Below are 14,570 nucleotides of genomic sequence, written 5' to 3'. Positions count from 1 at the left end.
AACTTAAGACTTATGGTGTTTCTTTTTCTTCCGTTCTTCCCAGTACTTCTTCATTTTCTCGCCAACTGCTCGTCTCTGCTCATCTGTCCACACTCTCTTGGGTCGAGGTTTTGGCGCATCTTCTTCATAGTTTGCGTTTTCTATAAGTAACCTAAAGTTATTCCTGTCACGTATTATTTCTTCTGTAGCACCTATTTACACAGGCATTATTTATACAGAATATATTAAAATGACGGCGTATAGAGTGTCCACATATAAAGTATTACTTTTTTGTATCTCACAGAAATAGTTACTATAACTAAAAAACAGGACCACTGCGAGAAGGACTCGTGCTTTGAGGGCTCCGTAGGAACTTAAGTATGTAGGCCTACATAGGTTTTGATGAGTTTGCAAGTATAAAAACATATGACATAAATGGCCATGTTTTTGGATTGCATTGATTTAGAAGGATAAATTTATGCACCGGTAAGGAACCGTAGACCTTAGCATTTGAGATAAATTTCAACGTCATATCTCTGCCTCTTCCTGAGAAGAAGGAATCTTAACAGACGGACAGACAGCCCGACGACAAAGTGATCCTATAAGGTGTTCGAGACTGAGACACTGAACCGTTAAAAGGAACCATAAAATTTTTATGGAGATACTTTTAACAACAGATGAACAACAATGTTTAACTTTCAATTTTAATCCAGAATTTGAAACTAAAATAGAGTTTTTATTACAAGAATACTATATTTTATGAGTTATTAGTTCAAGCCATTTGAGTGTATCTTAATTATCTTTAGAAAAGCATTTTATAGAAACAGTAGAAGCGTATCTACAGTTTTCAGTTTGTATGGATGTATGTAATTGTGTTAATAAATGTGACAGAGACTGTAATTTTAACAAAGGTGCAAAACACAACATTTTAAATTTTTTAGGTACGTACGAGAGGTAGTCATAAAGTTTTAACTAATATCTCGTAAAAATAAAGTTCAGTAATTAATTTTTTGTTGCTATGCAGATACGTGGTTGTAGTGCAGGAAATCACCGTACCCACCACAGCACCGTATCACGCGCTAGAAGATCTGAAACAATATGGTGTAGCTCATCTTCAGTTTACATATGTTATTCACTTGTTGCGAATTCCTTGCCTTCAACTGTAGTAGGTGTAGATATATTACCTATCACTGACACATGAAAATTTGTTCCAGACCTTTACTCAGACCTGGATTTCCCGCTTATCGCGAGCTGCGGCCTTAACCATTTCGGCTATCCGTGCACGCTCCCTGGACCCATCCACAGATCCATATGCCACACTGTCAACATCCCCTAATGCTCACAACATTATTTGGATTTCCGCAACAGGGAGAGTGAGGCTACGAGGAATGTTATCATCGTCATTTTCACTTTATCAATGGGCCACGCGATTTAGTTTTGGCTCGTCTAGAGGCTCTACGGAAGTGACGCAGGGATTTCAAGGTTTACCAGGATTACTCACAAAGAAGAAATTAATCCCGTAACTTTTTATGGTGGTAATCGAAACCACCTCTAATCCTGTGACGATAGTAATAATGGCGCTTATTACAAAAAATAATCGTCTTCTACCGATCTCGCCGGTGGTGGAGGTGCGACGCAGCGCGACAACTCACCGCTCTTGGGAAAGCTGACGATCCAGTGGTCATCAGTGTGGACGGTCATGTCCAGAATGCGGTCGCCGAATTCCGTGTAGTATTTGGGGAGGACGGCGCCACACGGTTCCGCCCGAACGTATCCGCCGCGGAACTGCGAGGTGAAGTCTCTGGCGGCGATGCGGCCGAGCTCGCCTTCCAGCTCAGAATATTGCAGGCGCGTCATGTCGTCGTCTGGTATCCACACGTACCGGACGGAAGGCGCAGCGACAATGCAGAGCCGCGCCGGCCGGGGGCCCATTTGGCTGTGCGCGGTCTCTGCTGACCTTGCTCCGCTCGACGAGACCGCTGTACAGCCTTCTCCACAGCACCGTAACTGTCACCCCAGCCCGCGCACCTCTGTTCACTTACGTCACTGAATCACCGCTCCACAAACAGTGATTCGCTGTTTTACGTTTAATTTCGTTGGATACCCGGCTTCGTAACGGTTTCAGTCAGTGTCGTTCGTGACGCCAGGTATCGGCAGCGACATTGATCCACTCAGGGCCGGTTTAAGGCTAGGAGACGCATGCTGCCATTTTGGACGCCCATTTGAGAAGAACGTAGAGGGTGATAATTATTGAACTACATAAGATAAAATCGTCATAACTTCTGAGCGGTTTGCGTTAGGACGTTCAAACTGCACGGTTGGTCGCAGGGCATGATGGGAACTAGTATGCGCTGTATGTTTTCGTTTAACGACGATGCCCACTTTCATTTGGATGGGTTCGTCAATAATCAAAATTGGCGCATTTGGGGGACTTGGAATCCGCATTTCGCGATCGAGAAGTCTCTTCACCCTCAACGGGTGACCGTGTGGGGTGGAATGTCCAATCACGGAATAATCGGTGCGGTATTCCTTCGCCGCGCGGGATTAGCCGAGCGGTCTGGGACGCTGCAGTCATGGACTGTTCGGCTGGTCCGGCGGAGGTTCGAGTCCTCCCTCGGGCATGGGTGTGTGTGTGTGTTAGTCCTTAGGATAATTTAGGTTAAGTAGTGTGTAAGCTTAGGGACTGATGACCTTAGCAATTAAGTCCCATAAGATTTCACACACATTTGATATTCCTTCATGGCACGGTGACTAACTACCTAATGGTATGTGAAGGTTTTGGAAGATGATTTCATCCCCATTATCCAAAATGACCCTGATTTCGATAAGATGTGGTTCATGAAAGACGGGGCTCGACCGCAACGAAGCGGGTGAGTGTTTGATGGAGCACTCTGAGGACAGCATTCTGGCTCTGGGGTACCCAGAGGCCACTGGCATGGACCTCGATTAGCCGCCTATTCTCCGGATCTTAACACATGCAACTCCTTTTTGTGGGGCTTTATTAAAGACAAGGTGTGCAGCAATAACCCCAGAATCATTGCTGAGCTGAAAATATCCATTCAGAAGGTCCATCGTCAGTGTTCCGATACATGAGCGGATCCTGCAGAATTCCGCTATTCGTCTGCGCCACATCATTGCTAATGATGATAAGCATATCGAACACGTCATAACCTAAATCCGAATATCTGCAGTGACGTTTACATGTTGAATGAAGTGTGTGCACAACGTAGTTCCTAATTAATTTACTCTTTTTCGTATAATTCAATAATTGTCACGCAGTATACAGTATTATTAAAAAAAAAAAGGTTCAAATGGCTCTGAGCACTATGGGACTTAACATCTGAGGTCATCAGTCTCTTAGAACTTAGAACTACTTAAACCTAACTAACCTAAGGACATCACACACATCCATGCCCGAGGCATGATTCGGACCTGCGACCGTAGCAGTCGCGCGGATCCGGACTGAAGCGCCTAGAACCGCTCGGCCACCATGGCCGGCATACAGTGTTATTCCGTGATGATTTATAGATATGAATGGTATCTGTTCTGTCAGACGCGACCGACAGAAGTGTCATCACTCATATCTATAATTCTATTGGCGCCGTGTCTGTTTGATGAAAAAGTTTCATTGGGGACGCACAAGAACTTCTACGACAATCAGAAAACTGCGAATAGAAGGTTAATGGGCCGGGGTCATTACGGTGCGGTGACCGGGTAACTGGGAATTTTGGTGTGACCAAAAGCGTGTCCACAGGGCTGAGGCATAACGCTGATTTTTTAAGGCAATGCGCTGCTTCATCCCCTGCAGTTGGGGTGTAACTGGTTGGGAATTGTAATTGCTACATATGATGATTCCGAAAAGGACCAGGACAATGGATCGGCTCCACCACCACACGTGAAGACGTGCCCGGCTGGAACACAAGGCACAATAGGATCGGCGAGGAACATTCCCACGAAGAGAGAAAACTCCGTCAGAACAGGCCTCGGAAGGCCCACCCGTTTCGACCGACCGCCGGGTCATCCTCAGCTATGTGCGTCACTGGCTGCGAATATGGAGGGGCATGTGGCCAGCATACCGCACTCCTGGGCGTTGTCAGTTTTCTTGACCTGAGCCGCTACTTCTCAGTCAAGCAGCTCCTCGACTGGCCTCACAAGGGCTGCATGCACCCTGCTGCAACAGCACTCGGCAGACCCGTACAGCCACCCATCCAAGTGCTAGCCAAGCCTGACAGCGCTTAACTCACAAAGAGAAATGCGATGCTTTATTGTTTTGTACTGAAAGAAGCAGTTTATGTCTCTTATTTGTTATACCATTTATGTAATACCTGCTGTTATCAGTTCTTCCCTCTAAATAAAGAAAAAAAGCGGTTAACACAACTGCTCTAGGTACGAGGACCATCAGGGTTCGAGTCCCAATCCGGCACAAATTTTCAATTGTCCCCGTTGCATTGCCGCAATGTCCTGTGCGGCTGGACGTCATTATTTCCTTCCTATCTCTTTCTGATTCCGTTTTCTTTCCATTTCTTTCATCCCAATTATTCGTGTCCGTGGTAATGTTACAAATTTTCAAGGGTTATGGAGAAGGGCAAATGTATCAGTTAAAGGTAAGGGACACTGGTCTGGAAGCGACCGAGCCGAAAGCAGTAAGTGAAACATCTGACAGTGGAACACACGTACCGGTACTGTTATTGCTAAGACTAAAGGGTAGGCAATCCCGATTAGCACTTCTTATCCGCCAACGGATGGGTTTCAGCATGTTGGAATCCCACCTCGAGAGCTTTTAACATTGCAGCGCGTCAGCAATCGTGAATAATTTAATGATTATAAAGAATCCGCCTCGATTGCAAATAGAAACCGGATGTTGACCTAGGTTTCGGCGCGGATAACCACGCCGTCTTCGGAACACACTAAATCTACAAACTGCCTAAAGAGGCGTGGTCCAACATTAATAACGCCCGAAAGGGCAAAAGACTCTCATAAAATGTAAAATAAACGGTACGTGTGCACCATGTCAATAGCTCTACTTAGCTCAAACGTCAGAAGCGTGCTTCGTCACCCCAGCCAGTTTACCAGAGAGCCCGCGGCCCACCGAACGTTGGCTGGGGTGACGAAGCACGCTTCTGACGTTTGAGCTAAGTACAGCTATTGACATGGAACACACGTACCGTTTATTTTACATTTTATGAGAGTCTTTTGCCCTTTCGGGCGTTCTGCATTAATGTTGGACCACGCCTCTTTAGGCAGTTTGTAGTTCTAGTGTGTTCCGAAGACGGCGTGGTTATCCGCGCCGAAACCTAGGTCAACATCCAGTTTCTATTTGCAATCGAGGCGGATTCTTTATAATCATTGAATCCCACCTCACTTTGAACTGGCGGTTCGTCAACATCTGGACCAGAAGTCCACTGTTAGGTGGAAAGATAGAGCAGGTCCTGTTTCCTGGCCGGCACGTACAGCAGATCTCACTGCACTTGATTTGTTCTTGTGTACGAGACGCCTACCGAGGCTGAAGTAGTTCTCCTGGCAAGAATTCTCAGTGCCTGCGACTCTCTTCAAAAGACGCCGAGGATATTAGGATGCCGAGCCTGTATTGACGCTGGGGGACGTAATTTTCAATTAGTGTTGTAAATGTAACAGCTTGTGGAACTTGTTCGGGTAAATTGAATCCATTATCACAGTACTGTAGACTTGAGATTTTCGGTCTGCCTGACATGAACTCCCGTGCGCCATTACTTGTCCATCAACAGGAAATATTATCTTAGGGCTCTGGGGAGTGTTCAACGGGAATTGTAAATTTCATGATGACGGTTCGGAAGTTGAGGGCCTTAGTTTGAGAGCTGCGCGAGGCTAAGGTGGAACTTGAGTCGATTTTCGCTTATACCTTTCGACTCCGTCGTTTCCAGACTAGGGTCCCTACCTCAAATCACAAATTTACTATTCTCCATCATCCCTCAATATTTGTAACATCATCATGTAATCAACGTGTGTACACGGTCCATCACAGTAGCGGAAACTGACACAGGTGCAAGGATACGATAACAGAAGGAAAAGCGTTCCAGTAAACGTGGGATCGCATACTAGCTGTTTGCGAGGTAGTTGAGGATGTGTGATTGCAAACCGACTCTAGTTTTAATACGAACTATTATCCTAATTGGAGTACAAATGTATTTGAAATGTGAACTTTTAGACAAATTCCCCGTCTGATTCGGCTCAAATTTCGCAGAAGGCCTAGCTTAACAAGAGATGCAATACTATTTCAGCATGTTATACACAGTTTTTGTAATACATTACGACAGCAGCGCTCCAAGCGAACAATACGATATTGGATGTATGCGAATAGTGTCGTTTATATCGATTTGTAACACAGTTTCTACAATAGTGAGCGTATATAGCACAATAAAAATTGGGAGTAACAAAATAGTTACACCATATTTGTCTCTTTTTAGTTTCCTAAGGATCCTGGGTGGTACAAAACGGTACATTACATGATAGTTTGCTTACGATTCTCTCGTACGCCACAGACATTTACTGAAGATAGTCACTTCGTTTTAAGAACAAAAAAGTGACTGGTAAACAATCGAAAGAGGTCGTATAGCTGCGCAATAAAATGAAATTTCGCTCGATATGCTTCCAGCCAAATCCGTGAAAGCAAAACACAGGGAACTTGTATGGAAATCAATACGTACATTATTTAACGTACCAGATGGGCCAACGTAACCGTAGTCTAAAGGGAAACCGCACAGACGTGATAATAAAATGCCGCGCGGGATTAGCCGAGCGGTCTCAGGCGCTGCAGTCATGGATTGTGCTGCTGGTCCCGGCGGAGGTTCGAGTCCTCCCTCGGGCATGGGTGTGTGTGTTTGTCCTTAGGATAATTTAGGTTAAGTAGAGTGTAAGCTTAGGGACTGATGACCTTAGCAGTTAAGTCCCATAAGATTTCGCACACATTTGAACATTTTTTGATAATAAAACGTCAAAAGCAATAAAGCTATTTTGCCAGTACAGAAAACCAGTTCCACAATTTTTGCTACATCTGAGCGACAAACGCCAAGAATCTTCAAAAAATTCGCTTTTGAAGCAAAAGTAACTACATTTTCAAGAAATTTCATATATTTGAACGTCGAGTCGAGTATAAAAATTTGCGAGCCATTAGACTCCATACAGAATTGTTGCGTTTCAAGAAAAGTGACTGTTATAATAAGAATAGACAACAGAAATAAATCCTTCTCATCCATTAAATATGTGTTTACATTCTCTTGCTTTCAGCGGAGCGGCAGTTATACGCATATTCGAAACTTGAATAAGTTGTAGCATATGTCACTGAATCAGTGAGATTCGGCTGTTTTTAGATTTGTTTGACGATTATTCATGGTCCCTGATAATTTACTAACGTTTGAAAGGAAAAAATGTAACTAGTCCGTTAGGTAAGTGGAAAAGTAATTAAAAGCAAACATCTTACGTCTGGCTTTCTCGTGGCTAGGGGCATAGTGTCGTTCCAACTGTTAGACGGTTAGCAACTTTCACAGCAGTGAATGTCACGACTGTGTATATTAGACTGTGGCGGTATGTGTTACAAATTACTGTACACCCGTACATGTTGAAGGAGTTGTTGCACGTGTCGTTCCCACATCTGGAGGAAATACTCCAGTGGTCTGTGCAGTGAGTAATGAGCGCTTTCAAACACCCTCGGATCTTCTCGTAAATCTTGACGGACTGTGCAGTTCGCTGCTCCAGTCCTTATACCGCATGAGCATGAGCGCTGTACACTTTACTTCTGAGATGACCCCAGACGGAAAAATCCAGGGGCTCGAGGTCAGGTGACGTCGGAGACCAAGGTGCAGTCCGTATTCGACCAATCCATTTGGACCATCCTAGAGCTTTAGATGTCATCTCAGGTCAGCAGCAAAATGTGCCTGAGCCCCACATTCCGCAACGATACGCAATGTACGGTAGGTCGTGGGTAAAACTTGCGTCCAATTAGGTGGGGACTTCCAAATACAGGGGCTGGACAAAAACATGGAAACTCCGAGACAAATGCATAGGTGAATATGAACGCAATTGCTAGCCAAGTCTGCTAGTTCAGCTGTGGTTTTTTCTGCATCTACATCTACATGTATACTCTGCAAATCACAATTAAGTACCTGGCAGAGGGTTGATCGAACCACCTTCACAGTTCTCTATTATTCCAATCTCGTTTAGCGCGCGGAAAGAACGAACACCTGTATCTTTCCGTACGAGCTCTGATTTATTTTATCGTGGTGATCGTTCCTCCCTATGTAGGTGGGTGTCAACAAAATATTTTCGCATTCGGAGGAGAAAGTTGGTGGTTGGAATTTCGTGAGAAGATTCCGTCGCAACGAAAAACGCCTTTCTTTTAATGATGTCCACCTCAAATCCTGTATCATTTCTGTGACACTCTCTCGCATATTTCACGATAATACAAAACGTGCTGCCTTTCTCTGAACTTTTTCGATGTACTCTGACAGCCCTATCTGGTAAGGATCCCACACCGCGTAGCAGTATTCTAAAAGAGGACGGACAAGCGTAGTGTAGGCAGTCTCCTTAGTAGCTCTGTTACATTTTCTAAGCGTCCTGCCAATAAAACGCAGTCTTTGGTTAGCCTTCCTCACAACATTTTCTATGTGTTTCTTCCAATTCAAGTTGTTCGCGATTGTAATTCCTAGGTAATTAGTTGAATTTACAGCTTTTAGATTAGACTGATTTATCGTGTAACCGAAGTTTAACGAGTTCCTTTTAACACTCATGTGGATGACCTCACACTTTTCGTTATCTAGGGTCAACTGCCACTTTTCGCACCATTCAGATATCTTTTCTTAATCGTTTTGCAGTTTGTTTTGGTCTTCTGATGACTTTATTAGTCGATAAACGACAGCGTTTTCTGAAAACAACCGATGACGGCTGCTCAGATTGTCTCCCAAATCGTTTATATAGGTAAGGAGCAGCAAAGGTCCTATAACACTATCTTGGGGAACGCCAGAAATCACTTCTGTTTTACTCGATGACTTTCCGTCAGTTACTACGAACTGTGACCTCTCTGACAGGAAATCACAGATCCAGTCACGTAACTGAGACGATATTCCATAAGCAAGCAAATTTCACTACGAGCCGCTTGTGTGGTACCGTGTCAAAAGCCTTCCGGAAATTCGGAAATACGGAACCGATCTGAAATCCCCTGTCAACAGCACTCAACACTTCATGTGAATAAAGAGATAGTTGCGTCTCACAGGAACGATGTTTTCTAAACCCATTTTGACTGTGTGTCAATAGACCGTTTTCTTCCACGTAATTCATAATGTTCGAAGACAATATACACTCCTGGAAATGTAAAAAAGAACACATTGACACCGGTGTGTCAGACCCACCATACTTGCTCCGGACACTGCGAGAGGGCTGTACAAGCAATGATCACACGCACGGCACAGCGGACACACCAGGAACCGCGGTGTTGGCCGTCGAATGGCGCTAGATGCGCAGCATTTGTGCACCGCCGCCGTCAGTGTCAGCCAGTTTGCCGTGGCATACGGAGCTCCAGCGCAGTCTTTAACACTGGTAGCATGCCGCGACAGCGTGGACGTGAACAGTATGTGCAGTTGACGGACTTTGAGCGAGGGCGTATAGTGGGCATGCGGGAGGCCGGGTGGACGTACCGCCGAATTGCTCAACACGTGGGGCGTGAGGTCTCCACAGTACATCGATGTTGTCGCCAGCGGTCGGCGGAAGGTGCACGTGCCCGTCGACCTGGGACCGGACCGCAGCGACGCACGGATGCACGCCAAGACCGTAGGATCCTACGCAGTGCCGTAGGGGACCGCACCGCCACTTCCCAGCAAATTAGGGACACTGTTGCTCCTGGGGTATCGGCGAGGACCATTCGCAACCGTCTCCATGAAGCTGGGCTACGGTCCCGCACACCGTTAGGCCGTCTTCCGCTCACGGCCCAACATCGTGCAGCCCGCCTCCAGTGGTGTCGCGACAGGCGTGAATGGAGGGACGAATGGAGACGTGTCGTCTTCAGCGATGAGAGTCGCTTCTGCCTTGGTGCCAATGATGGTCGTATGCGTGTTTGGCGCCGTGCAGGTGAGCGCCACAATCAGGACTGCATACGACCGAGGCACACAGGGCCAACACCCGGCATCATGGTGTGGGGAGCGATCTCCTACACTGGCCGTACACCACTGGTGATCGTCGAGGGGACACTGAATAGTGCACGGTACATCCAAACCGTCATCGAACCCATCGTTCTACCATTCCTAGACCGGCAAGGGAACTTGCTGTTCCAACAGGACAATGCACGTCCGCATGTATCCCGTGCCACCCAACGTGCTCTAGAAGGTGTAAGTCAACTACCCTGGCCAGCAAGATCTCCCGATCTGTCCCCCATTGAGCATGTTTGGGACTGGATGAAGCGTCGTCTCACGCGGTCTGCACGTCCAGCACGAACGCTGGTCCAACTGAGGCGCCAGGTGGAAATGGCATGGCAAGCCGTTCCACAGGACTACATCCAGCATCTCTACGATCGTCTCCATGGGAGAATAGCAGCCTGCATTGCTGCGAAAGGTGGATATACACTGTACTAGTGCCGACATTGTGCATGCTCTGTTGCCTGTGTCTATGTGCCTGTGGTTCTGTCAGTGTGATCATGTGATGTATCTGACCCCAGGAATGTGTCAATAAAGTTTCCCCTTCCTGGGACAATGAATTCACGGTGTTCTTATTTCAATTTCCAGGAGTGTATGTTCCAGAATCCTGCTGCATATCGACGTTAACGATATGGGCCTGTAATATAGTGGATTACTCCTACTACCTTTCTTGAATATTGGCGTGACCTGTGCACTTTTGCAGTCTTTGGGGGCCGGCCGAAGTGGCCGTGCGGTTAAAGGCGCTGTAGTCTGGTACCGCAAGACCGCTACGGTCGCAGGTTCGAATACTGCCTTGGGCATGGATGTTTGTGATGTCCTTAGATTAGTTAGGTTTAACTAGGTGACTAATAACCTCAGCAGTTGCGTCCCATAGTGCTCAGAGCCATTTGAACCATTTTTTTGCAGTCTTTGGGTACGGATCTTTCGTCGAGCGAACGGTTGTATATGATTGTTAAGTACGAAGCTAATGCATCAGCATACTCTGAAAGGAACCTAACTGGTATACAATCTGGATCAGAAGGCTTGCTATTGGCTCAAATGGCTCTGAGCACTATGGGACTCAACTGCTGAGGTCATTAGTCCTCTAGAACTTAGAACTAGTTAAACCTAACTAACCTAAGGACATCACAAACATCCATGCCCGAGGCAGGATTCGAACCTGCGACCGTAGCGGTCTTGCGGTTCCAGGCTGCAGCGGAAGGCTTGCTATTGTTAAGTGATTTAAGTGCTTCATTACTCCGAGGATATTTACTTCTACGTTACTCATGTTGGCAGATGTTCTCGATTCGAATTATGGAATATTTACTTCGTCTTCTTTTGTGAAGGCGTTTCGGAAGACTGTGTTTAGTTACTCTGCTTTGGCAGCACTGTCTTCGTTAGTATCCCCATTGCTATCGCGCAGAGTTGGCGTTGATTGTTTCTTACCACTAACATATTTCACATACGACCAGAATCTCTTTGGATTTTCTGCAAAGTTTCGAGACATGAACGGCACCTGTGGAATATCCTAAATACGTTGCAAGTGGCAGTCGTGATAAGAACAGTGCTCCGTTGTGAGTGCATCATGTCAGAGCTAAATGAATCCGGACGTGCGCAAATCGTTGGTGATCGCATGGTGGGTGCTTCCGTAACGAATGGAGCGGAAGTGTTCAGTGTTTCAAGAGGCAGGTGATCGTGACAGTAGGTCATTGAAGAGGACTGTGACGAAAAATGAGAGGACCACTGCTGCCAAAGTCACTGCAGAAATGATTGTCGCACTCGCGAACCCTGTCAGCAGCAAAATCCAACGGAGGGAGCTCCATAAACAGAACTGCAGGACGGGCTGGAAATCCAAAACCACTCACCAGTAATGCTAGTGCCCGTAATAGGAAAACGTGATGCCGAAGCCACAAAACCTGTACAATGAAGCAATTGAAAGAAACTAATTTGGTAGGATGAGCCTTGTTGCACACAGTTTCCAACATCTGGCCCAGTGTACGTGCCACCAGTGAAATATGGCGGGTGTTTGATGATGATTTGGGGGTCATATCGTGGTATCCCATGTTCACTGTTACCTTAACTTTGCACTATTTAGCGGTAAGGAGGATAAAACATTCCAGTGAAAACAATACAGGACTTGTATTTATCCATTTCGAAACGACTGGAAGCCCTTTCGAATGCCAACTTGTTCCCTACACAGTATTAGGTATTGTAATGTTACTCTACACGGTCGCATCGCTGCGGAAGTTTATGCGACCATTTAAAAAGTTGATCTGGACCATCCAGTGGTAGAATATTTGTTCCCCAATGCTGATGCAGTGTTCCGACGTGACAGGGCCCCTTTTCATACAGATTGCGTCGACCATGGCTGGTTTGTGAGCACGAGGATGAATTGTCGCATTTCCCCTGACTAGCACGTTCACCAGATTTCAACGTTATTAAACCTTTGTCGTCTATTTTGAAGAGAATGGTGACTGATCGGTATATACCTGCATCATTGTTACCTGAATTTTCCACTATTTAGCGGGAGGGAGAGTATAACATTCCACAGAAAACAATACAGGACTTGTATTTACCCATTTCGAGACGACTGGAAGCTCTTCAGAATGCCAACTTGTTTCCTAGACAGTATTAGATATTTTAATGTACTGTGTTTTTGTATTTATCCAACTCGTGTGTGACTCATGCACCGCGTAGAAAATGGCCGTTGAGAGCGAGGGAAGAAAACCATTTTTTCATGATGTGTGGCCACAGTCATAATATATTTCTTTAAAGTCAGTACCGCCATTAGACTGTTTTTTATTTGCAGTGTTACATTTATACGATCATGATTTCGGTTTCAAAGTGCCATTATCAAGTGTTTTAATGTTATACAGTGCCTAAGATTGTCTTTCAGTCAAGATGGTATACTCGGTGATAAAACAAAGCAGCACACTTTTACCAGAAGTATTGACCCTTAGGTCTGTGTCTAATAGTGTATTTTAAATACGACAATATGCCATCTCAGGCACTGTTTAACATTAAAACACTTGATAATGGCACTTTGAAGCCGAAATCATGATCGTGTAAATGTAACACTGCAAATAAAAAACAGTCTAATGGCGGTACTGACTTTAAAGGAAGAAAACCAATTCCGACACTAGGTGACTGAAGAACCCCTCGAGGGCTCAGCTAACAATGACATTCATCTCTTTCTTTCTTGTCTGTTGCTTATAACTACCAGTGCCGACCAGAGAGTCTTTGAAGCTTTCTGAGTGCGCGTGCAAACTTTCATGTTCCATCGACAAATAGCACAGTTGCAACAAGGTATTAAAACAGCGTCTGTAAGTGAAGCACTTCACAAGCAGCATATTGTCACTGCGGAAAAAGAAACTGTGGGGAATATTCACAAATGTTTGATTTAAATCTGCAGTCGCCAGGAACATAGTTGTTCGATGGACACAGAGGATGACACTATCAGTTGTTCGCTCGAGTTTCACGATTCGCTGCGAACGGGGAGATTATCCACAGCTGTCGCACAAGACACGGTGCAGCGCGCTGATGTTCTCATTCACCAGGATCGACATATTACGATTTGGCAGTAGGCACAACAACAACCTAGGTGATTTTCTTTATTCAACCTGATAATGCTCGTCCAGAGAAGAGTCTGAGAACTTTTGATCGCCTCAAGAAATAGGATGGCACGGAGCTACCGCATCTACCCTATAGCTCTGACCTAGCTCCCTCTGACTTCTATTCGTTTGGATCATTATGAGGTAGTGTTTGTGGAAGATATTTTGAGAACGACGAGGTGGTGATTCCGAAAGTGAAGAAATGGAAACGTGACTGGAACAAGGAGTGATACCTAAGGGCATAACGACCTTGTGTCTCGCTGGAGGATGGCAATAGGACTAGAGCAGGATCATGTAGAAAAAGAAGGAGTGTAGAGAAAAGCCATTCTTTCATGTGTGTTTTTGCATTACGTGGAATACATAACTGTAGAAGAAAAAATGTATGTCATCACTTTCAGGGCGACCGCCGTATGTAGAGCTATACTCTGCAGTACTCGTAATGGTGTGTTGCGGAGGCTACTTCAAGTGCCGCTGTGACAGCCCAGCTTTTCTGTTCCAGTCGTGAATGGTGCTGTCTCCATGGTCTTTTCGCGAGGAAGGTGGAAGCAATATGTTGTCTGACTCGTCTATTAACGTAAACGCTTGGAATTTTAAAAATATATTACGTCATTATGCAAAACACCTATCTTGGAAATTCTGTCACCAGAGTCATTCCTGTGACGCTTTCGCATTTATTAAATAAAACTTGTGACGAAATGTGCAGCTCTTTTTGAAACCTTCTCTCCCTCCGTCACTCTTGTTTATTAATGGTCAGAGACTGAATCAAAACTGAAGTATCGGTCAACTGAGGGTTTTGTAACTATTCTTATTCGTGGATGGACTAAAGTTACTGATGATTCTTCTT

At 45.4% G+C, this 14,570-nt stretch overlaps 1 protein-coding gene across 2 annotated transcripts in view; it reads right to left on the bottom strand.

Annotated features, from left to right (window-relative positions):
- The window catches only part of LOC126473326 (luciferin sulfotransferase-like), a 164,190-nt gene that overhangs the window by 63,785 nt on the left and 85,835 nt on the right, over nt 1-14,570 (bottom strand). Inside the window, exon 1 of one of the 2 annotated variants that reach the window (XM_050100311.1) lies at nt 1,632-1,926. The exons of the other annotated variant lie outside the window; for it this stretch is intronic. Within the exon in view, the coding sequence (XP_049956268.1) occupies nt 1,632-1,911 (280 nt within the window). The 5' untranslated portion in view covers nt 1,912-1,926. Of the gene's footprint in view, nt 1-1,631; nt 1,927-14,570 lie in introns of those variants that run through there. 2 annotated transcript variants of the gene reach the window in all.

Source organism: Schistocerca serialis, chromosome 4 (assembly GCF_023864345.2).
Source record: "Schistocerca serialis cubense isolate TAMUIC-IGC-003099 chromosome 4, iqSchSeri2.2, whole genome shotgun sequence".
Taxonomy (NCBI): Eukaryota; Metazoa; Arthropoda; class Insecta; order Orthoptera; family Acrididae; genus Schistocerca; species Schistocerca serialis.
The sequence above is the reverse complement of the archived record's forward strand: the minus strand, read 5'-3'. Positions and strand labels throughout refer to the sequence as shown.